Source organism: Trachypithecus francoisi, unplaced genomic scaffold (genome assembly GCF_009764315.1).
Source record: "Trachypithecus francoisi isolate TF-2019V2 unplaced genomic scaffold, Tfra_2.0 Lachesis_group1, whole genome shotgun sequence".
NCBI lineage: Eukaryota > Metazoa > Chordata > Mammalia > Primates > Cercopithecidae > Trachypithecus > Trachypithecus francoisi.
Window position 1 is genome coordinate 106,247,426 of NW_022681454.1, and position 25,408 is coordinate 106,272,833.

The 25,408-nt window shown below is 42.5% G+C and overlaps 1 protein-coding gene across 8 annotated transcripts; it reads right to left on the reverse strand.

The window, feature by feature from the left end:
* Nucleotides 1-50: 50 nt before the first annotated feature.
* On the reverse strand, nucleotides 51-24,656 carry CASP6 (caspase 6). Of its 8 annotated transcripts, XM_033214974.1 has the most exons (9): nucleotides 24,110-24,655; nucleotides 23,873-23,989; nucleotides 21,261-21,354; nucleotides 9,733-9,775; nucleotides 9,065-9,211; nucleotides 8,170-8,246; nucleotides 6,278-6,453; nucleotides 2,326-2,485; nucleotides 51-972 (listed from the first exon to the last, which is right to left on the reverse strand). In XM_033214974.1, exons 4-9 carry the CDS (start codon nucleotides 9,759-9,761, stop codon nucleotides 734-736), a joined length of 828 nt encoding a protein of 275 aa, XP_033070865.1. In that variant the 5' UTR covers nucleotides 9,762-9,775; nucleotides 21,261-21,354; nucleotides 23,873-23,989; nucleotides 24,110-24,655; the 3' UTR covers nucleotides 51-733. The 8 variants fall into 8 exon arrangements, with proteins under 8 accessions (XP_033070865.1, XP_033070868.1, XP_033070866.1 ...); XM_033214977.1 differs by having other exon boundaries at nucleotides 9,065-9,191; nucleotides 23,873-24,656; XM_033214975.1 differs by lacking the exon at nucleotides 21,261-21,354.
* Between the last annotated feature and the right edge of the window lie 752 nt (nucleotides 24,657-25,408).

Below are 25,408 nucleotides of genomic sequence, written 5' to 3' on the forward strand. Positions count from 1 at the left end.
TTACACAAATGAACAAGAATGCGAGTTAGAAAAATGTAGTAAAATATGAATTTCAAATATTTTATGAAGGGATAATGATTTAATTCCTGGATTTCAAAAACCTTTAAAAACATCAAACAATAAACTTTTATAAAGTAACAAAATACAAGTTAAATCAGCTAGATTTTTATGTAACCCTGTAGTTTATTAATGCTTGTAAATTTTTATTTACCTACTTTCCTGAGGATTTTGTTTCTGCATTCAAACCCTTTCACCATGGCCAACATGAACTTTTTTTTTTTTTTAAAGGCAGTTCTCTGCTGGGCATTAAACTTTAAAACATTTGAATCACTGGACCATAATGCTTCAGCCTAACGGTATTTATATAAAAAGAAGAGAAAGACATTTTCTTTTTTTTGAGACGGAGTTTCACTCTTATTGCCCAGGCTGGAGTGCAATGGCGCAATCTCGACTCACTGCAACCTCCCCCTCCTGGGTTCAAGTGATTCTCCTGCCTCAGCCTCCCAAGTAGCTGGGATTACAGGCATGCGCCACCATGCCTAGCTAAATTTTTTTTTGTATTTTTAGTAGAGACAGGGTTTCTCCATGTTGGTCAGGCTGGTCTCGAACTCCCGACCTCAGGTGATCTGCCCACCTCAGACTCCCAAAGTGGTGGGATTACAGGTGTGAGCTACCACGCCTGGCCGAGAAAGACATTTTCAATAGATTAAATTGTAAAATAAGATAGCCCCTATTAATTAGATTTTGGAAAGAAATGCAGCTTTTTAGTTAGCATTGAGGCAAAGCAGGGAACCTGCTTCTTTCCAATAGCACTTAGATCTTTGCAAAAGTCCACTCGGCGCTGAGAAACTTTCCTGTTCACCAGTGTGAGGAGTTCTGTGAACTCTAAGGAGGAGCCATATTTTCCCAACATCTCACACAAATCCTGAATGTACCATGAGCCGTTCACAGTTTCCCGGTGAGAATAATATCCTAAAAAAGTGAGAAGGAAAATGTTGCTGCAGTTTTCTGGCTTTCAATTACTGTGTGTATTCTTTATACTTACAGAAGTATAAGTTCTTAAAAATGCTTAAAAGAGTCTTAAGATGTGTCCATGATATATATGGCTTAAATTTTGTTTTTGACTCTTCTCAAATGGGAAAAGAGATTAATTCTGTATAGTTTTATATACATGGGGTTAATTCTATATAATTTCCTCCATTTCCTAAAAAATTCCCAAGATAGACAATGACTGAGACATGAGATTACTAAAAAGAAGTCAAACAAAATTATTTACTACAAAAGCAAAGAACCATTATCAAAATATTTTTCAGCTGGGCATGGTGGCTCATGCCTGTAATCCCAGCACTTTGGGAGGCTGAGGCATCAGGCAGATCATTTGAGGTCAGGAGTTCGAGACCAGCCTGGCCAACATGGTGAAACCCCGTCTCTACTAAAACTACAAAAATTAGCTGGATGTGGTGGCAGGCACCTGTATTCCCAGCTACTCGGGAGGCTGAGGCAGGAGAATCACTTGAACCCAGGAGGCAGAGGTTGCAGTGAGCTGACATTGTACCACTGCACTCCAGCCTGGGCAACAAAGTAAAACTTCTCAAAGAAAAAAAGACACACACACACACACACACACATATATTATATATATGTAATATATATACATATATAATATGTATTTATACACATAATACATACATATGTAATACATACTATATATACACTATATATAAAAAATGCTGAGTGCAATGGCTCATACCTGTAATCCCAGCACTTTAGGAGGCCAAGGCTGGAGGATCACTTGAGCCCAGGAGTTTGAGACCAGCCTGGGCAACATAGAAAGACCCAATCTCTACAGAAAAGTTAAAAAGTTAGCCAAGCATGGTGGTGCATGCCTATAGTCCCAGCTACAGGGGGGCTGAGGCTCAGTTTCTCAAAATTGAGGCTGCAGTGAGCCATGATCATGCTACTGCCCTCCAGCCTCAGTGACAGAGTAAGACCTTGTCTCAAAAAAAAAAAAAAAAAAACCTAAAGCTTTCCAGGACAATTACCACAATGGCACTACCACCCTCAGTAAATGATGGTAGGCTAATATTAATATAATTAGACTTGCTGCTTTACTCAATATAACTCTCAGGAATGATTTTTCTGTAAGGCATTTTACACTTTCATTTATCACTGTGCCATGTGGTCAAAGAAAATTGTAAGTCTGAGAGCTTCAGGATGGAGTCACTATGTCCCAACAGAAAGACCTGATCCAAACCAATCAAAGGTGAAACTTATAGAACCTTAGCCAAGAGAGGTAATTATATGTTTGTTTTAAATACCACACACCTTCTGCAACGGAGTAACACATAAGGAAGTCAGCTCCAGCAGGCAGCGTGTAAACAGAGGCTGCATCTACCTCAGTTATGTTGGTGTCCAGCTTGTCTGTCCGATTATCTACTGCATCCAAAGGAACGACTGGCACATCGTGTTGGTCTCCCCGACATGCCTGCAAGACAAGGAGGAAAAACCCACCTCTTTGCCTACTGTTTTCTTCCCAGTGCTTAATGTGTGCAGTGAATGTGTAAGCCAGTGCACCTTCATTACAACAGAAACCACATTCTGAGCAGTTCAGAAGCAATACATTCAGGTTTAGAGGGGACAAAAGCCAACAAAGCTATTTCCTACTTACGTTTTCTTTAATTATTACTATTATTTTTTTTGAGACGGAGTCTCGCTCTGTTGCCCAGGCTGGATGGAGTACAGTGGCGCGATCTCAGCTCACTGCAAGCTCTGCCTCCCAGGTTCACACCATTCTCCTCCAGAGTAGCCGGAACTACAGGCGCCCGCTACCACGCCCGACTAATTTTTTGTATTTTTAGTAGAGACGGGGTTTCATCGTATTAGCCAGGATGGTCTTGATCTCCTGACCTTGTGATCCGCCCGCCTCGGCCTCCCAAAGTGCTGGGAATACAGGTGTGAGCCACTGCACCCGGCCTTTTAATGTTTTAAGAAAAAATTGGCATCCCCAAGTATACATAAAATTATGTTAGTAGAAGGGTATACTGTAGAGGAAAAAGCTTGTGGTTTTAAAATTTCTTAGGGATTAACCACACCCAGGGCACACTGTGTTACCTTCGCTTTTGAAAGCTATAGTATTGACCTAAGTGTTTCTATTTAGGCAGGCAGTGTATGTCCAGATTGACTTTTGCTTGCCTGGCTGCTGCTATAAATTGTTAGGAGTTAAAATGACATCCAGCCTGACCTGACAAGATACCTGTTAATGCACCTTCTTCCTTGTGTGCCCATTAAAAAGTGAGGTCTCAAATTTTTACCAATTCTGACTCACTCAGAATTTACATTACATTTAGACTCACTCAAAATTAACATTAAATTCTGACTCACTCAGAGGCTAACACTAAACTCTTCCCGTAAGTGACTTTTACAGGCTGAATTGTGTTCCCACCAAATTCATATGTTGAAGTCCTAGCCCCAATACCTCAACTATGACTGTATTTGAAGACAGGGCCTTTAAAGGTGATAAAGAAAAATGAGGTCATACGGGTGAACCCAAATCCAACATGACCAATGGCTTCGTAAGAAGAAATTGGGACACAGACATGCACAGAAGAAAGACCATATGAAGGAACAGGGACAAGACAGCCACCTACAAGCCAAGAAGGGAGGCGTCAGAAGAAACCAACCCTCCCCACATCTCCATCTCAGACTTCTAGCTCTGGGACTGTGACGATAAATTCCCGCTGTTGAAACCATACAGACTGGTGCTTTGTTATGGCCACCCTATACATGAATACAGTCAGCTAATAAGATTCTGTTGTAGCATTATAAATGCATCAATCAGTTCTGAAATGGTTCAAGAATTATGAGCATCAAAAGTCCTGAATGATTTAAAATCATAAATAGAAAATCCCTACTATCCCATTTTTATAGGCAAATTTTAATCTTGGTATCAGCAGGCTTATTTTCAGGCCTTGTTTTCTACTGTCCTCCTTAAATAAAACAGAACACCTTTAACCTGATGGCATCATCTGCCCAGTCAACTGCAGTAAGAGTAAAGAGCGAGCCTCTACTGAGGGCGTGCCGTATGCCAGGCACCGTTCTAAGTGGTTTTCATTCATTAAGTCAGGCAATTTTGCCCGCACAACCACCCCATGAGGGAGGTGCTCTTTCTACCAAGAATCTAAGGCATACAGAGAAAATAACTTGGCAAATTATTTCCTTCATTTGTGGCTTTCTTCCTATATAGTAGCTCGTTAGTTATTTCCAATCCTCTTGTGTTTGACAGTGTTGACCACTCCCTTTTTCATGAAACAATCATGTTATTATGTGTTTCTTATTTTTCTCCTGGTGCCCATCCTCTTCAGTATCTTCCCTCTTCAGCCCATTCCTCATGGGTGCCCCCTGGTTTTGTTTTATGCTCCTTTTTCAGGCGGTATTCAACATAAGTAAACTCATCTAATCCCATGGCTTCCATGACGACCTCCTGATTTCTTTCTCCAGCCGAGGCCACCTGTCTTAGGTTCTACACCTGTATCACCAATTCCATGTCCCACAGACATTCCAATGCAGTTGTCCAAACCAGAAACGAGGCAGTCATCCTTCACTTCTTACAGCCACTTCCTTCCTCACCCCAAAACAAGGCTTTATGGTAGAATGTGAAATGCAGTTTCATGTTTGATACGGTCTGGATTTTTGTCCCCTCCAAATCTCATGTTAAAATGTGGTTCCCAGTGTGAGAGGTGGGGCCTGGTAGAAGGTGACTGGATCATTGGGGAGGATCTCATGAATGTTTAGCATCATCCCCTTGGTGATAAGTGAGCTCTCACTCAGTTAACATGAAATCTGGTTATGTAAGAGTCTGGCACCTCCCCCTTAGCACTCTCTTGCTCCCACTCCCACCAAGTCATATGCTGGCTCTCTGTCACCTTCCACCTTAGGAAGGTGAAGCTTCCTAAGGCTTCACCAGAAGCAGATGCCAGCACCATGCTTCCTGTACAGCCTGCAGAACTGTGGGCCAATCAAATCTCTTTTCCTTATAAATTACCCAGTCTCAGGTATTTCCTTATAGCAATGCAAGAATAGACTAACATAATATTATTTTATGTCCTCCATGCCATTCATGGAAATACAGAATTGTGGCACTGGCATGTCAGGTTTCTCTTCTGTAGTTCAGAATCTTTGGCCGGGTGCAGTGGCTCATGCCTGTAATCCCAAAACTTTGGGAGGCCAAGGCGGGCAGATCACCTGAGGTCAGGAGTTCAAGACCCACCTGGCCAACATGGTGAAACCCCATCTCTAAGAAAATACAAAACTTAGCCAGGCATGATGGCAGGTGCTTGTAATCCCAGCTACTCAAGAGGCTGAAGTGGGAGAATCATTTGAACCCTGGGGGTGGAGGTTGCAGTGAGCTGATCCTGCACCATTGCACTCCAGCTTGGGAGACACAGTGAGACTCCGTCTCAAAAAAAAAAAAAAAAGAATCCTTAATGATGTGCCAAGTAATATTATTCATGAAAAAAAAAAAATTTTTTTTTTTGAGACAGAGTCTTACTCTGACACCCAGGCTGGAGTGCAGTGGTGTGCTCTCGACTCACTGCAGCCTCTGCCTCCCAGGTTCAAGCAATTCTCGTGCCTAATGGCTGGCATTACAGGCACCTGCCACCATGCCCGGCTAATTTTTGTATTTTTAGTAGAGACAGGGTTTCACCATGTTTGCCAGGCTGGTCTTGAACTGCTGACCTCAGGTGATCTGCCTGCCTCGGCCTCCCAAAGTACTGAGATTACAGGCATGAGCTATCACACCTGTAAAAAATACTTTTATCCCTAAAACCAATTTGGCAGCAGAGAAACAATCTTGGTTTAAGGGGCAATGTGAAAGGGATGAGACAGGATAGGACTAGAAGGGCTTTATTTTTCCATTCTTTCCACTGGTTTATATGCTCTTCACCTCCCAAAGAAGCAAACTTAGTCTGATGAGGTTGCCTTGCACGGCACTCTTTAGTCAGCAGGTACCTTTTCCAATAGCTCCAGGGAGTAGCACATTGGTTACTTTGTGAGTCACTTCAAGTGTCAATCCAAATGCTGTTACTTTGTAATACAGACAATGAGAGTGTCAAAGAATTATTACTAACAGCTCAAAGTGCAACTCTGATTGGCCAGAATTCAAAAAGGGCCTGTCCAATTACTGGAGAAAGTTACTTTCAAAATTGGCTTTTAGACCTTTATCACATGTTCAGAATGACAGACTTTATAATTAAGATGACAACGTAATCAGTCTTACCTGAATGATAAATATCTTGGGTTTTCCAACCAGGCTCTGACACTTGTCTCCTTTGAACAAGCCAGTTAATGTCTGAATTTCGATTTTAGCATCATATGCATAAATGTGATTGCCTTCGCCATGGCTCAGGAAGACACACACAAAACAATCGGCATCTGCGTGGCTAGAGGTTGACACTATAAAGGACCCAAAAGAGAATATAGAAATGAAAATACGATGCTTGTTATCTACACATAAAAATTCAGTTTATTAATACTAGAATAAAGTTAGGTCCACATGACTGGGGAGGAGGAAAATTTGTTGTTTTGTCTTTTTTGTTTTTTTGAGACAAGAGTTTCACTGTTAGTGCCCAGGTTGGAGTGCAGTGGCACGATCTTGGCTCACGGCAACCTCCACCTCCCCGGTTCAAGCGATTCTCCTGCCTCAGCCTCCCAAGTAGCTGGGATTACAGATTCGAAACCATACCCAGCTAATTTTTGTATTTTTAGTAGAGACAGGGTTTTGTCATGTAGCCAGGCTGATCTCGAACTCCTGACCTCAAGTGATCCGCCCACCTTGGCCTCCCAAAGTGCTGAGATTACAGGCATGAGCCACCACACCCAGCCTATTCTTTAATAAGTATAAAATATCTGTAATGAAACAACTTATTTTAGTCTTTAATCAAACAGAATATACCATACTGTATCTTATGTTTTAAAAAATCCAAATTTATTCAAGTTCAGAGTAATAGAGTTTGACCAAATTTCATTAGCCTTTCTAAAACACAGAATGATGTGGAAAACATAAAGGGATTATGATAGGGAATCTCATTTAAGATCCAAGTTACTTTGGCAATAAACTAAAAATTTCCTTGAATCAGCAGAGACCTTAGAGCAAAAGACCCAGGAACTGCTGCTCAGCAACTCCCCCACGCGTTGCTGCACTTTCACCATAGGAACACAGCACTTAGGGCCGGGCGCGGTGGCTCACGCCTGGAATCCCAGCACTTTGGGAGGCCGAGGCAGGTGGATCACTTGAGGCTGGGAGTTCAAGACCAGTCTGGCCAACACGGTGAAACCCTGTCTCTACTAAAAACACAAAATTAGCCGGGCTTGGGGGCGAGCTACTTGGTAAGCTGAGGCAGGAGAATCGCTTGAACCCAGGAGGTGGGGGTTGCAGTGAGCTGAGATCATGCCACTGCACTCCAGTCTGGGAGACACAGCGAGATTCCATCTCAAAAAAAAAAGGAGATTATAGCACTTAGAGCTTCCAAAAGAGTACTCAAGGCCGGGTGCGGTGACATGAGACTGATGTCTTCCAAAGCTTCTGAGCAAAGTAGAAAAGCTGGTAAGCAGCCAAAGTTAAAATGATGTGCAGTTTAAAGAAGAGCTCTGAAGAAAGTTTAAAGTAATTATGCAAATATAATGGTTGGCAAATGATTTGAATACCCACGGCATGCAGTGATGATTATAATACAGGTTGTAATTAGAATACGTACTCCATATTGATGGGAGGATTAAAGGAGGTAATGTATGTAAACCAACACTATTTGGAAAACAGTGAGAAAATCAGTCATGAAAGGAGTCAATGAGAAAAAGCCTATTGACTGCCCAGCACTGTAGTGGTTGCATTTTAGGCTTTTACCGCCAACTGAAAGGATCATTTCATTCATTTCTACAATAGACTGTAACTAGTGGTATGCTAAATATAAACTTTAGAGGCATAATTCTTTGCAAGGGTCTCTAAATGTGCTGGGTAATGGAAACACAGAAGCATACCCAAAACCTGTAACCTGTGCTAAATTAATACTTCTTTTGTCACATAAGTAATTGCTTGTACCTGTCTTTACAGATAGGATGAAGGACTCAATCTCATTAGAGGAAGATGAACTATATAATAGCAAAACTACCTACCCTCATGAATTTTGAGCAGTAGTTCTTCTGCTTTAAGATCATTAAAGCATTTCACTTCAAATCCTAGATCTGAAAACCTAGTGATATATTAAATGAAATGTTAGCCTATGAACTTTTCAAAGTTGTCAAATATCCTTACTTTGGAGGAATCTATACACATTTTAATGACACATAAATTTTCTTTCTTTAGGAGAAAAGAAATGAAATATAACAATGGTGGTTTTCCCTTCATTCACCATGGTAGGAAAGGATTTAATCATAATGACAGCCGATTCAATTTAGAGTGCTGTTGTCTACTATGCAAATGTTAGTACAAATGCAAAGCCTGTCAACATTTAACAGAACAGAGTAAGGAAGATAGGCAAGTTCTTAAGGGAGGCTGCATCAAAGCGAGGCCCATCTTTAAACACTCTTGATCTGCTATTACCTCATTAGTGTTGACAAGTTACGATAAGTAACTTTTTTTCCCTACTTCTATGAGTCTGGAATTTTTTTAATTTTTAATTTTTTTTTTAACTTTTCTTTTGGAAGCCTGGAAAAAAACTTATTTTTTTTTTTATTTTAGAGACAAGGTCTCACTCTGTAGCCCAGCCTGGAGTGCAGTGGCACGATCACAGCTCAGTGCAACCTTGAACTCCTGGGCTCAAGCAGTCCTGCCCCTTCAGCCTCCAGAGTAGCTGCACTACCGCCACCATGCCCAGCTAATTGATTTTTATTTTTTGTAGAGACAGGGTCTCACTCTGTTGCCCAGACTTGTCTCAAACGCCTTGCCTCAAGTGATCCTCCCACCTTGGCCTCCCAAAGTGCTGGGATTACCAGCATGAACCACCACACCTGGCCAAAAGTAATTTTATCACTTAACTGCCTCATCTTGTTATGTAGATAAAACTACTACCTGCGGGTAAGATTGTCTCTGTCTGTGCAGGTGCCCCGCCTTTCTGGCAGTGTTAAGTGCCAAAAGAACCTCTCATGATTGAAGATCAAAGCAATTCCTCTCCTCCTGTGGTCCATTTTGTACTTTTCTGCCGGATCAAACATTTCTCTGTTAATGAAAAGTTCAAAAACAATCACTTCAAGTCATATTAAATAATGAGCCCCACCAAGTTCTAGGTCAACATGTAGATAGAGATCTGAGCTTCCTCCTTGCCAGGTTGATGTTCCACTGGTGTGCTCCAGGAAAGGCCATGCTAATAAGGAAAGTCCTGAAATATCTCTCTGGCAATTGGAAAACAGCAGCCATGTGCCATCCTGACACATCCCTAACCCTCTGCCTTGATGTCTTTCCCCGGGCCCCTAGGATCCAGCAACCAAGAATAACCATGAGGCTCAGAACCAAGCTCTAGCTCTAGGCTCATGCCATGCCAATATGTATTCTGACTCCAGGTCCCTCGACAACCAGGGGCAGCACCACCTGCCTGTCTACAAATCAGCTCCCCAAAGGCTAAAACTTGGCCTACTCAGTTCTACTTTCTAGCTCCCAGGACCCATTCTTGCTTTGATTTCTGTAGGCTTATCATGGCCATCAAAGGAAGAGACCTTTATTAGAAAAGAGCACGGCTTTACCTTTTATAGAAGGCATCTGTTTCTGTCATGTTTTCTTCCCCACCTATTAAAAAAAAGTTGATTTTTGTTAATTATTTTTTACTTAAGGCAGTAAAATATAGTAGGAACTCCCATTCCCCTTCCAACTCCCAAACTCTAAGACCCTTCTGTTTCGGTTAGTTTAAAAGCCAAAGTATATGAAGAGAAGGAAATGAAGGGAAACTGCTTACTAATAAACTATAAATTAACAGCTCTGTGCTTTCTCACCCCCAACTCGACCTGCAAAATAACGATCTTAGAAATGGAGAAAATATTACACAAATGCATTCACTGCAAAATATGCCTAGAGTAACATAGTTCTGTGATTATGGAGTTGAAATATTAAGTTGCTTTGTTATGCAGAAAATGTTTTTGCACATATTTTCTGAAACAAAGAATTGAGTCCTACAGGAGAACTGAAATACACTGTGTGGTTAATGCTGGATTAGCAGTGGTGTAGGCCTGGAAGAGGTAGAAGTTTGGGTGGAGGAAGGGAAGGGCAAGGGCAAAGACTTGGACCTTGGATCTCCTGCATGATACATCCGCATTTCCAACTCTATAAGGGAGCTCTCTGCTCTCCAATCTCAACTGGACTCCCTACTCCCTGGACAGCCAGCCTTCCACTGAATTCCTATCTACTCTCTAGAGCAGTGCTATGTCATGGAACTGTCTGTGATGGTGGAATTGTTCCATATTTGCACTGTCTCATAAGGTAGCCACTGGCCACGTGTCTACTGAGCATTTAAATGTAGCTAGTGCAACTGAGGAACTCAACTTATTTTCAATTTAAATTAATTGGCCAGTGGCTTCTACACCGGACAGTGCAAAAATTGTGGCATCTTCTACAATAAAGTCCCCATCCACTTATGCATCTGTTTTTACCTGATAGCTCAACAGCTTAGAGGGGAGACAGTAATGAATAAACCGAAATACTAGCAGTATAGCAAGATGCACCCTTCAGTTGAGGAGGAATGACTGCAAAGCATGGACTCTTACCCATCATCTCCTAGCCAAAAGGGTTGTGTTTCCCTGTCCTTAAGAGATCTCCCCATTACTAGCCCCCATCACCTGATTGTTCTAACCTCACTTCTCCTAAAAAAAAATACAAGCTGGGGAATTCAGTTCAAGTCCCCTTTAGCCTATTCCTCCGGGAACTGCCCCAAGCAATCAGACCCAACTAAGACCCCACTAAGGCATCCCTCTGTCCATATGCCCTAAGTCAGTTTTGCTCAACCTTGGACATCAGAATTCCTGGTGTGGATGTTAAAATGCAGATTCCTGGATCCTGAGACAGAATCAGAATCTTAGAGGAAGGAGGTGACAGCTTCATTTTTCACAAAGTGATTTTTACACTAAGGTGTGAGCTAAAAGCAACTTCTCCAACTGGTCCTCCCCGCTGCATGGCAGATGAGAAAGCTGTTTAGTCCGACCTTTGCCCTAGGTGAGCACAGTAACCAGGTACTTCCTACTCCACACACTGCTCTATGAAGACAGCACAGGGATTTCACTCTTCCCATTTCCAAAAGCTGTCGGGATCTGCTGCCTTTTGATAACCTCACCTGCTTATCTTTTAACCAATTAGACTACAAAGAAACAATAACTTCAAGAAAATTAAACCCATATGTCACAACCATCCACCTCACCCGCCAAAATTCTGCACAACTTGGAAAGCACTCAGTGTCTCAGTGTCTGCCCTGGTGGTAGCAGGCCAGCGGCTCACCTCGTGCGGCTTCTGCTCCATACCGACTGCTGAGCCGGAGGCTGCTCACAGCCTAACTCACGGAAGCTGTGCCAAATGGCTGCTCAGCAAACTAACTCATATCCCTCAGGGTGAAAACACTGGAGATGTATTCTTGCTTGGGTCTTTAAAACTCTTGTTTCTCATATTCCCAAAGAAGTAGATTCCCAGTTGTTAGCTGATATATTAGTAACTTAAGATGTGAGTTTGGGCTGTTTCAAATATGCCCTCATATTAGTCAAGACCTACAGGTTTAAGAATGGCTAACTAGTATCAAGTAGCTGCTCAAGAAAATCTATCTAAAAGCGACGTGCGGGCCGGGCATAGTGGCAAGCCTATAGTCCCAGTTACTTGGGAGGCTGAGTCAGGAGGATCTCTTGAGCCCAAGAGTTCTAGGATATAGTGTGCTATGACTGCCCCTGTGAATAGCCACCGTACTCCAGCCTGAGTAACAGAGCTAGACCCCATCTCTTAAAATAATATATTCAGTTTCAAAGTTAACAGATTTGGCAACCTCAGTGAGGGATTTTTTTTTTTTTAAAGTTTTTGTGGTGTTGTTTGTTAATGCTACAGATGTAGGAAAAAACCTAGGCTCTGGACACCCCGGTTCTGATGCTGACTGGCTGTAACTTACCTTCACTCTCACAAAGTGCACCCTGCATCCTGCAGTACCAATTAATGACCAGGTCCAGTGGCCACTCTAGCAAACACCGAATCAGAACAAAATGCTATGGAGACAGATGTCAGGACCTAAGTTCCAATACTTTTCTGGAGTTGATAAACTTTACCCACAGATTGCAAAGAAAATAACACATCATGACCACCTTGAGCTGTGTATCCCAAGCAGACAAGTTTTCCAGAAGGGGGCACTTAAGTATCATTATGCCGCATTTATATTTATTTTTTATTTCTATATTTTTGAGACGGAGTCTCACTCTGTCACCCAGGCTGGAGTGCAGTGGTGTGATCTCAGCTCACCACAACCTCCGCCTCCTGGGTTCAAGCGATTTTCCTGCCTCAGCCTCCTGAGTAGCCGGGATTACAGGCATGCGCCACCATGCCCAGCTAATTTTTTTTTTTTTTTTTTTTGTATTTTCAGTAGAGACGGGGTTTTGCTATGTTGTCCTGTCTGGTCTCGAACTCCTGGTCTCAAGTGATCCACCTGCCTCAGCCTCCTGGAAGTGCTGGGATGACAGGTGTGAGTCACCATGCCCGGCCTGCATTAATATTTAAAAACCTGGATAAAGTAAGAAATAGCTTTATTGATATGGAGAAAATAAATTTTAATGAAGGAGCTACCCTCTATAACAGATATAGAAATTCCTTTTCATTTGCAATCTACTTATCAAAAATGTGCCCTTCCTTAAACCTGATTCTTGACCTCTTTTCACTTTTTTTTTTTTTTTTTGAGACAGAGCCTCCCTCTGTCGCCCAGGCTGGAGTGCAGTGGCGCAATCTTGGCTCACTGCAACCTCCGCCTCCCGGATTCAAGAGATTCTCCTGCCTCAGCCTCCCCAGCAGCTGGGTCTACAGGTGCCCACCACCGTGTCCGGCCCTCTTTTCGCTTCTCTTCCTTTCCAGGATAATGTAACTGCCACCTCCTTGTTCCTTAAATCAGTTTAGGTTTTACAAAACTAGTCATTCCTTTTTTCACCTCACTCTAATTTGATAATCCCTCCAGATAATCCTGCCAGCTACCATTTGTTGATGGCCTGACGCCTTAGATACCTTATCTCACAGTTCCACAGCTCAGGAACAGGGACAGAGTGGGCCAGGCGTGCCAAGGGCGGCAAAGTGGAGTTGGGATTGAAAACTAGGCCCATCTGCAGATTCCAAAGTCTCTGCAGGCCCATCTCCACGGAGCCCCTCCCACCTGAGACCAGCTACCTTTCTAAACTTTGTTCAACTTCCCAAACGACTTGGGTCATTCTACTGTCATCGTCTTCATTCACTGCACTCTCTATGAAAATCTACCCATCGGCTCCATCAACAATATGTTTAGTAACCCTATGTAGAGTAACCTCTATCAGGCCTAGAACATGTACTGGGGAGTGCGGTGGAGGAAGAAGACGAAGGGTGCAGGTGAGTGAAGGAAACCCCGGCTTCCCGCCCCTAGAGATTGTAACTGGATCCTGCACTGTGCCTCCAGGACAAGGCTACCCATCTACTCCCTCTATGACCATGTGACTTTTACAACTTGCCTCTGGGGCACCACTTCCTTTGTGCAGCAAAATATAAAAAGTTCTTAAACAAAGGCACTCTAACCAACTGCAGGTGTTTCTTTTTCTTTTTTTTTTTTTCCTTGATTCTCACTCTGTCGCGGAGGTTGGAGTGCAGTGGCGCGATCTCACTGCAACCTCCACCTCCCGGGCTCAAACGATTCTCCGGTCTCAGCCTCCCCAGCAGCAGGCGCCCACGCCTGGCTAATTTTTTTGTATTTTTAGTAGAGACGGGGTTTCACCGTGTTAGTTAGGCTGGTCCAGAACTCCCTACCTTTGGTGATCCGCCCGCCTCGGCCTCCCAAGGTGTTGGGATTACAGGCGTGAGTCACCGCGTCCGGCCAACTGCAGGCGTTTCGACCTTTTTGTTTTACTCTGGCCAGGCTTGAAGTTTCTGAACTTTAACAGTAATAAGTGACAGAACGTATGCTCTTAGCAAGAGATTATTTTGTAGAGAAAAGTTATTGTGGTTTTGGCTCAAACCGACAGACAGCAGCAGGTTTCCCGGATGCAGAAGAGAGCTACCCCCGGGTGTGCTAGCCGCCAGGAACTGGCCGCCTCCAGGTGAAGCCCGGGCGGACTCAGGACCTTGGCCCGGGCACCCCGCGGGCCAGTTATGATTTATCACTCGGCGGAACAACCCCTCCTTTTTACTTTTCGAAGTGAGCAAACAAAAGATCCAACCCGCAAAAGTCAGCATTTAAAACGGCCAGGCGTGGAGGAACGTCAGGCCCGGGTGGGGCCAGCCTTTTAAGGTTTAAACAGCCGGGGCGCCCCGAAAGCGCTCATCGCCCGGGAGGACAAAGGCGGCAGGGGCACGCCGGCGCCGCTACCCGGGACCGCCAGGAGGCGGCGGCCAGGTCCCCGAGTGCTTCTTAGACTAACGCTCGAAGCCGTCCCCGTCGGCCCTGAGCCCTTCAATCCAAGAGTGCAACTGCTCCAGGCCGCCCTGCAAAGCCGAAGGAACCCGCCGCCCCGCTCTGGTCCGCGCGACCAGCCCGCTAACCCGCGTTTCCCCTCCAGCAGGAGCAAGACGCAGACCCGCTCGGTGCCCAGTCGGCGCCCCGGGCCTACCTGCGGGGTGCACACCGCGGAGCCCGGACGCCGAGCTCATTGCGGCCAACAGCGCAGCCAGACGCCCTGGCCTCCGCTTCCTGAAGCCAGAGGCTCCTGGCCCCGCCCTCGGCCCTTCCTCGGCGGCCCCGCCCTCTGCCCCAGAGAGCGAGGCCAGTTGGTTCTGGCGCCGCCGTAGCTCCCGTGGATCGTGCTGATCCTTCCTACAGAGTTAAAGCTCCTCCCAGTCGCTCTGGAGCTCGCGGGGACCAAGAGCGCGCGGGCGGGGAAAGGTAAGCGGTCTTCGCCTCCAGGCCGGCTGCGACTAACCGGGCCCTGGGGACTTGCCAGATGCCACCCAGGGGGGAACACACACACCCCCTAGCCCGAGGCAATTTCACATCACTTGTGTGAGCTCGGCCTCATTTACTCCCAGCTGCCCCAAACATTTCCTGACTTTCTAGAAGTACAGATTGTTTTATACCACTTAGCAGATACTGCCTGTATTTCAACATTGGCTCGCTTTGTCTCTGTGTCACATTTTGGTAATCTCGCAATACTTAAAAATTTTTCATTGTTATTATGTCTGCTATTGTGATCTGTGATCAGTAATCTTTAATATTATTGCAATTGTTTTGGGGCACCATGAACCACGCTCATAGAGGAAGGGGAAATTAATCCATAAGCCCTGCATACGTTTGGACTGCTCCACCGACCTTTCCCTTCTCTCTCCCTCTCCTGGGGCCTCCCTATTCCTGGAAACACAATATTGAAATTACGCCAACTAATAATCCTACAAAGGCCTCTAAGTGTCCAAATGAAAGGAAGAGTCTGTCACTTTAAATCAAAAGCAAACATGATTAAATTAGTGAGGAAGTCATGTTGGTAGGCAGAAAGCTAGGCTTGCTCCAGTTAGCCAAGTTGTGAGCGGAAAGGAGAAAAGCTAAGTCACGAATGCAAAGGAAAAAATTTTGAAGGAAATTAAAAATGCTACTCCAGTAAACACAAAAAATAAAGCTAAACAGCCTTATTGCTGATATGGAGAAAGTTCTAGTTGGTCTGGATAGAAGATAAAACCAGCCACAACATTCCCTTAAGCCAAAGCCTAATCCAGAGCAAGGCCCTAACTCTTCATTTCTATGAAGGCTGAGAGAGGTGGAGTTGCAAAACAAAAGCTGGAAGCTAACAGAGGATTGTTCCCGAGGTTTAAGGAAAGAAGCTATCTTCATGACATAGAAGTGCAAGGTGAAGCAGCAGGTGCTAATGTAGAAGCTGTATCAGGTTATCGAGCTCTAGCTAAAATCATTGATAAAGGCATCTACACTAAACAACGATCTTTTGTTTTTGAGATAGTCTTGCTCTGTCACCAAGGCTGGAGTACAGTGGTGCAATCTCGTGCAACCTCTGCCTCCTGGGTTCGATTCTCCTGCCTCAGCCTTCCAAGTAAGGGGATTAGAGGCATGTGCCACCATGTCCAGGTTAATTTTGTATTTTTAGTAGATACGGAGTTTCACCATGTTGGCCAGGCTGGTCTTGAACTCCTGACCTCAAGCAATCTGCCCACCTCGGCCTCCCAAAGTGCTGGGACTACAGGTGTGAGCCACCATTCCCAGTCAGAACAACAGATCTTAAATGTATATGAAACGGCCTTCTAGTGGAAGAAGATTCCATCTAAGACTTTCATAGCTGGAGAGAAGTCAATGCCTGTCTTCCAAGCTTCAAAGAACAGGCTGATGCTCTTGTTAGGGGCTAATACAACTGAAGACTTTAAAGTCAACATTCCTTTACCGTTCTGAAAATCCTAGCGCCCTTAAGAATTATGCTAAATATGGGCCGGGCGCGGTGGCTCAAGCCTGTAATCCCAGCACTTTGGGAGGCCGAGACGGGCGGATCACGAGGTCAGGAGATCGAGACCATCCTGGCTAATACGGTGAAACCCTGTCTCTACTTAAAAATACAAAAAACTAGCCGGGCGACGAGGCGGGCGCCTGTAGTCCCAGCTACTCGGGAGGCTGAGGCAGGAGAATGGCGTAAACCCGGGAGGCGGAGCTTGCAGTGAGCTGAGATCCGGCCACTGCACTCCAGCCTGGGTGGCAGAGCAAGACTCCGTCTCAAAAAAAAAAAAAAAAAAAAAAAAGAATTATGCTAAATATGATCTATAAATGGACCAACAAAGCCTAGTGACAGCACATCTATTTACAGCATGGCTTATGGAATATTTAAAGCCCACTCTTGAGCTCTAGCACTCAGAAAAAAAAGGTTCCTTTCAAAATATTACTCCTCATTGACAATACACCTGGTCATCCAAGAGTTCTGATAGAGATGTGCAGAGACTGATGCTGTTATCATGCTTGCTAACACAACATCCATTCTGAAGCCCATGGATCAAGGAGAAATTTTGACTTTCAAGTCTTGTTTACAAAATACATTTCAAAAGGCTGTAGTTGTCATCGTGATTCCTCTGATAGTTCTGAGCAAAGTAAATTGAAAATCTTCTGGAAAGGATTCATCATTCGAGATGCCATTAAGAACATTTGTGGTTCATGGGAGATCAAAATATCCACTTACGGTATGTAACTAGAAACTAGAGGGGGGAAAAAAAGAAAAACGAAAAATCAAAAATATATGTATCAGATGCAGTGGCTCATGCCTGTAAACCCAGCACTTTGGGAGGCCAAGGTGGGAGGATTGCTTGAGGCCAGGAGTTTTGAGACCAGCCTAGGCAACAAAGCAAGACCCTGTCTCTACAAATTTTTTTTTTAATTAGCCAAGAGTGGTGGCACATGCCTGTATTCCCAGCAACTCAGGACACTAAGATGGCAGGATTGTTTGAGCCCACGTTTGAGACTGCAGTGAGCTGACTGTGCCACTGCACTCCAGTCTGGGTGACAGAGTAAGACCCTCTTTAAAATATATCTATATCTAAATTATATATAAATATATAAATTATATATTACATATATATTATGATGGTGGAATATATGAATTTATAGATTATATATTCTATTTTATATATTTATATTTTATATATTATATATACAAAATATAGATTATATATAAATATATATTTATATAAATATTTAAAAATTATACCTACTTCAATTGGCACACTGGGTGGTATTTTATGGGCAGGACAACGTACCAACCCATTTTATATATACACACAAACGTTATATATGGGTATATGTATATATCTCCACATTAACAGGAGTTTGAAAGAAGTTAATTCCAATCCTCATCAATGATGTTGAGGGGTTCAAGACTTCAGTGAAGGAAGTCACTGTAGATGTGGCAGAAGTAGCAAGACAAATAGAACTGGAAGTAGGGCCTGAAAATGTGGCTGCATTGTTGCCATCTCATGATAAAACTTTGATAGATGAGGAGATGCTTTTTATGGATGAACAAAGAAAGTGGTTTCTTGAGATTGAATATACTCCTGGTGAATATGCTGTGAATACTGCTTAAATGAAAACAAAGGATTCAGAGTATTAGTTGACAAAGCAGTGGCAGGGTTTGGGGGGACTGACCCCAATTTTGAAAGAAGGGTCAAATGCTATCAAACAGCATCACATGCTACGGGGAAATCTTTAGTGAATGGAACAATCAATGGATGGCCAGGTGCAGTGGCTCACGCCTGTAATCCCAGGACTTTGGGAGGCCAAGGCAAGCAGATCACTTGAAGCCAGGAGTTCGAGCCCAGACTGGCCAACATGGCGAAACCCTGTCTCTACTAAAAATACAAAAATTAGCTGGGCACGGTGGCAGGCACCTGTAATCCCAGCTACTCAGGAGGCTGAGGCACGAGAAACACTTGAACCAGGAGGCAGAGGTTGCAGTGAGCCAAGATCATGCCACTGCACTCTAGCCTGGATGACAGAGCAAGACTCCATCTCAAAAAAAAAAAAAAAAAAAAAAAAAAAAAAAAAAAGAATGAAGCAAACTTCCTTATTATCTTAAGAAATTGTCAGTCACCCCAGCCTTTGGCAAATACCACCCTAATCAGTCAGCAGCCCTCAACAAGACCCACATCAACAAAGATTAGAGCTCACTGTAGGCTCAGGTGATCCCTAGCACCTTTTAGCAATATTTTAAAATTAAGGTATATACATTATTTTTTTAGACATGTTATTGCAAATTTAATAGACTACACTTTAGTATAAACAACTTTTATATCACTGGGAAACCAGAAAATTTGTGTGACTCTTTTTTGGTATTCTGGAACCAAACTCAGAATCTCTCTGAGGTATCCCATAGTTGGTGGCGTATATGTTCCTGTTTCATGTGTAGTCCTTTCCCCAGTGCGAGTTACTTTGTAGGACTTGCGGTAACTTATTTTAAATGCTCTTTGTTTGTATAGGGGACTTGGGCCAAAGTAAACTACAGGTAACTCCTGGATTTTTTTCTTTTTTTTTTTTGTGAGACAGTTTAGCTCTTGTTGCCCAGGCTGGAGTACAATGGCATGATCTCGGCTCACCGCAACCTCTGCCTCCCAGGTTCAAGCGATTCTCCTGCCTCAGCCTCCCAAGTAGCTAGGATTACAGGCGTGCACCACCATGCCTGGCTACTTTTGTATTTTTAGTAGAGATGGGGTTTCTCCATGTTGGTCAGGCTGCTATCAAACTCCCGACCTAGTATCCGCCCACCGTGGCCTCCCAGAATGCTGGGATTATGGGCGTGAGCCACCGCGCCCGGTTACTCCTGGATTTTTCAAATCTGGGTTTCATAGGTAGAGCTAATTCAGGGACAGGATCATGCAGAAATTCACAGAACGACGAGGGTCTCTATGGTGTTTCTTGGAGAGAGCATGTTGTCCTACCCATAAAATACCACCCAGTGTGCCAACAAGGTACCAATGGGTTGCTCAATGTTGGATTTAATTTAGCTCCTCCTTGGGTGGTTAGCTATTGTACAAAATTTACTTTGACAATGCTTTCAGATTTGATGAAATGGTGGCTTTATCTTTTATAATTCCTCTGGACCTTGTAATTTTAAAAGTAAGCAACCTTAGAGTGGGAAAAAATTAAAATGTGGTAAGGCACCATTTCTAATATATTAAAATAAGTATAAGGAATACTTAAGAAATAGGTATAAGGAACTCATCTCATACTATTATTTGGGAAAGAAAAAATCTAATTTGATAACTTCTACATGTGCCTGTGGTTCGTCTTGATGTCATTAAATAGAGTATGAAATCAAAGAAGGGTTTTTACTCAAACCATTTACTGTTCATTTCACTGTATGCATAAAATATTTCAGAAATCACTGTCTTAGTAACTTATTCTGCAACAAAGACACGGAATATCCATATTTCCCTTGTATGGTGGTTGTGATGATTGGGTTAAGTGACTGTGAAGGACTCAGAATACTGCCTGCCATGTGAAGAGTTCAATGAATATTGGTTATTACCATCTTCTTGTACTCATTGGAAACAGGAGTGGCATTTTTTGGTTTCCTCATTACCTACCCCAGTTGCCTTGCATGTGGCTCAGTATTTAGCCATTGACTACAATTCAGGGTTTTCACATTTACACTCTAGCTTTTATCCAGTCTGAATGAGTTATCTGATCACCAGAACTTCCAGTCCTTTGGCCTCACTTTCAGGGTCCCTGAGTCCTGAAAACATTCCCTCTACAAGAGTGGAACTCCAGTTGGCTGACTTTCCACTTATCTGAAAAGAGCAGGTGGAAGGAATTTGTCATTTTTTTCTCCCTAAGTATCTTACCATCTCAGAATGTTACTACTATAGTCTATGTGGTTATATATTTTAAAACAATATTTTGTCTACCTTTTTTTCCCCCTTATTCACCACTGATCAGGATTTTGTCTAGAAACATAAATACAGAGCATTTTCTGGGATACTTATTTCAGAATTACAAATGTATAATTCTAGCCTCTTAAAGCAACAGCTAGCCACAGTAAAATGGCTGAGTGTCTGGGACTGGGAAACAGGCTGCCCAGGTTCTAGTCATATCCCATTTTATTTGCTGTTAGATATTTGACAGATAATGCAACTTAACCTCTCATAGCTTCAAACTCTTTGCTGTAAAATAAGGTCCAAATCTACTCCAGAGGTTTTGAGACAGTAAATGGCAAACTCCTGTGACAGTACTGAACCCACAGCAAGCTTTCAGTACATTAGTTATTTTCAGCACTGAAGATTATCTAAACTACTTCCCAAGTTGCAGTCTGTGAACCAGCAGTATCATCATCATCTGGGAACTTGTTAGAAATGCAAATTCTCTTGTCTACCCTGGACCTACTGAATCAGAAACTCTGGGGGTGGGGTTCAACAGTGTGTTTTAACAAGCCCGCCAGTGAGTCTCATGCATACTCATGTTTGAGAACCACCAACATAGACTGGAATCCTACCAAGCACTCTCTTCCCTCTCAAAGAAAAATATTCCCACAGTAAATCCATTAAAATTCAGATACACTAAGTTAACTGATAAGATGACTGGATTCTTCCTATATCTGAATAGTTTACCATAAAAGTGACTTACTGAAACTGGTTTGCCCTCCTATCTCAATCGTGTCTTCACTACAGCTTCTCTGTGCTCAGTGTCTCCTTTATGAAATAAACAGCCATCTGTGTCCCTGGAAGAAGTGTGTCAAAAGATTTTAAGAAGATAGGCATTATTTCAAGGCAATATATTATTTTAAAATATAAATAAAAGTGGAACTTATTGAAACTGAAGGTCTTGGCTTGTCACCTATCATAGGAATGAAATATAGTTAAGTTCAGAGATAATTCTACAACTTAAAAATTTTGGTCACTAATTTTGGTGTTTACCTAATATGTTTTCTCACAGAATTCATAGAAATATTAAATTTCTGTGATTCTGATTGCTATACTTAAAACTTGAAAGCCAACAAAGAAATGTTTGTCAAGTTGTCAACAAGGAGATTTTTGAAGGATGTAATGGAAACTGAATAAGTCAGTCTGAGGCAAAAAGTCTAACATCATTGTGACATATATGAAAGATGACACTACTGATTCCTTTACAGTTTTATTAATAACTATTATTTTCCATATACTGGTTGCACTGATTCATTTTTGCTCTTTATTTTTTAGGCAGATGGCTGGTTTTTGTAGGATTAAGCACTAAGGAAAAACAGCAAACTAAAAATGCTACTTCAAATATAGCACCAGTCACCACATAAGGCTTAAATCAATATATTGCAAGTAATTTCTATGAATGTTGAACAATGCAATGTAGTGTATGTGAAAAGATCTTGCCTAATAAGTTTCATTCTACTCCTCAAAGTTACTGAAGTCAGTCAACTATTTTTTTTTTTTTTTTGAGACGGAGTCTTGCTCTGTGGCCCGGGCTGGAGTGCAGTGGCTGGATCTCAGCTCACTACAAGCTCTGCCTCCCAGGTTTACGCCATTCTCCTGCCTCAGCCTCCCGTGTAGCTGGACTACAGGCGCCCGCCACCACGCCCAGCTAGTTTTTTTTTTTTTTTGTATTTTTTAGTAGAGACGGGGTTTCACCATGTTAGCCACGATGGCCTCGATCTCCTGACCTCGTGATCCGCCCGTCTCGGCCTCCCAAAGTGCTGGGATTACAGGCTTGAGCCACCGTGCCCGGCCCGGTCAACTATTAATAACAGAATTTTTATAGAAAGATTCCATCTTCTTTACTTTAGATGTTATACCTGTCTTGTACTATGATAAAATAATGAGCATTGTGCATCACACCTTCTGATAATCTCATACTTCTATAAATACTGAAAGAAATAATCACTCTTTTAAATTTAGAGAGAGTGGGTTTTAGGCTAATAATTTGTTTCTTCTTTCCAAGACAGAGTCTTGTTCTGACGCCTATGCTGGAGTACAGTGGTGCAATCTCAGCTCACTGCAACCTCTGCTTCCCAGGTCCAACCAATTCTTGTGCCTTCACTTCCCAAGTAGCTGGGATTACAGGCGTGTCCCAGCATGCCCAGGTAATTTTTGTATTTTTAGTAGAGACAGGGTTTTGCCATGTTGGCCAGGCTGGTCTCGAACTTCTGACTTTGAGTGATCTGCCCGCCTTGGCCTCCCATGGTGCTAGGATTACAGGCCTGAGCCACCATGCCCAGCCTCTAGCAACTAATTTTAATAAGTATTACTGGACTAGTCTACAGGTTCACTGAAAGAAAGGCTACCTGTGAAGATGTGTTTAATTAGCTTTGCCCTCATATCTCAATTCTGTCTTCATTACAGCTCTGTGCTCAGTTTTTCCATCTATGAAATAAATACGGCCGTATCTGTCCCTGGAAGAACTATGCCAAAAGATTTTAAAGAGACAGACATCATTTGAAGGCAGTATTATTTTAAAGTATCAATATTACATTTCTTGCAAAGAGCTGCTAAGTTAGTTCTTGGTTTTTTGCTCTTTTAATGAGTTTATTCTGTCAATTGGGAAAATAGCAACTTTAAAATCTAAATACATGCCATAAAATTTTGGGACAAATTTTGAGTTGAAGACGGCAGTACAAACTCATGTTGAGCTGTGTACACACATACAATAATAATTACAGATGTGTACATATGCATGGGTTAATATATCTACGTATTTCTCAATTCTGCTGCAAACAATGACATCTCATTAGAAACAAGCACATCTAATGCCCAGTTCTTGGTTTCTAAGTATGATTCTCCAACAAAAGGAACCAGGGCTCTTTGGAGGAGGGGTTGATTCTAGGGATTCTAGCATTGGGGCAGGGAATATACAAGATGAACCTGGAGCATCTTGTAGTGCCAGAAAGTAAGGAAGTGCTCAAAAATCAAAAGGATGGGCACATCAAAGGGACATAGTAGCCAACCTGGCACAACTCCTAATAGCCAAGCTGGACAATTTAAGCAACAAAATAAATATTGTTACCCAAAATACAAAATGTACATGAGTCCATACTGATATAAACAAATTAGAGTGGGAGGGAGAGACAAATTTCCCATATAGAAAAATTCCAAATACTACATGTGGATATTCCCACTCCCAGGAGGTTGAATGTAATCTTCCCCACCCACCACCTCCCATGACTGGACTTAGTGACTGTTTTTTAAAGAACAGAGGTATGGAAAGGGAAAATAAACAGTCACTTTCAGCAGCAAAAAACCAACACACACTACCTTAACCAAGTGTCCAAAGTTAATACACCATCAATCTGATAGCATGTAACTCCTGACATGATGCAGTGAGAAGGACCTTCACCTCTGGTATTCTTCCAAAAAATCCATAACCCCACTCTAATCATGAAGAAAACATCAGACAGACTCAAATTGAGGCACATTCTACAAAACACCTGATTAGTACTCCTCAAAACTGTCAAGTTTATGAAAAAGAAAGACAGTGGAACTATCACAGACCAGAGGCTAATTAGGCATGACGACTAATTCAGTGTGGTATCCTAGACTGGATCCTGGAAAAGAAAAATGACATTAATTAAAAAACTAGTACAATCTGAAAAATAAAGTCAAGTTCTGTTAATAGTAATTACCAATATTGGTTACTTAGCTTCTGACAAATGCTTCATGGCTAAATAAAAGGTTAACACTAGGGGAACTGGGTGAGTGGTCACAGAAGCTCTCCATGTATCTTTGCAACTTTTCTGTAAATCTAAAAGTATTCCAAGTTTTTTTAAAAATCTGAACATAAAAACTGTTTCTACTGATTTTTGTGTAATTTGTGATCATGAATTATATTTTATAAACATATTCTGAGTTTGTCCTTTTGAGAAAGCCAATGCTGCTAACAAAATCCATGAATTCATTATCAGTGTAAAGTTACCTGGACAAGTATTTCAATAATAAATATTGATAAACCATTAAGTTTTTTTTTTTTTTTAAGATAGAGTCTTGCTCTATTGCCCAGGCTGGAGTGCAGTGGCACGATCCTGGCTCACTGCAACCTCCACCTCCTGGGTTCAAGTGATTCTCCTGCCTCAGCCTCCCAAGTAGCTAAGACTACAGGCATGCGCCACTACGCACAGCAAATTTTTGTATTTTTAGTAGAGATGGTGTTTCGCCATGTTGGCCAGCTGGTCTCAAACTCCTGACCTCAAGTGATCCACCCGCCTCAGCCTTCCAAAGTGCTGGGATTACAGGTATGAACCACCATGCCTGGCCGATAAGCATTAATTATTAATAAAGGCTTAAAAAACTGTATCTTTTATAAAGGTTTGAAATAAAGAATCAATTGAGGATTCCAAATATTTAAGAGGAAGCCCAGTTTGCTCACTTAGCCACAAGGCATACATGTGCCTTGTCTCAGTGGAACAGCTGCCACCAATTCAAGTTGGAAGATACTAGGTTCCTGGCAATGACACATCTCCAAAGTTAGGAACATGGCCCTTTCTCCAGAGCGTATTTTTCCTTCTGCCCTGTTCTACCTGTAATGACTTACAAAGAACCGCCTCTCCCTATGCTGTCCTTCTCTGACTTTGAAAGTCATTTCATCTTAATAACTTTGGCCGTGGGTTATACCCAAAGGATATATATGGCTTGAGGTCCTGGGCTACGGAAAGGTTAACAACTAGTAGTCAGAAAAGACCAGTCAGGAACATAACTGAGCATTCCAAGAGATTGAAGAGTTTTCCACATTCATAGACATCTTCAGAAGCTGTTGACATTTTCTGGGATTTGCTCTAAACATATGGTAATAATTTT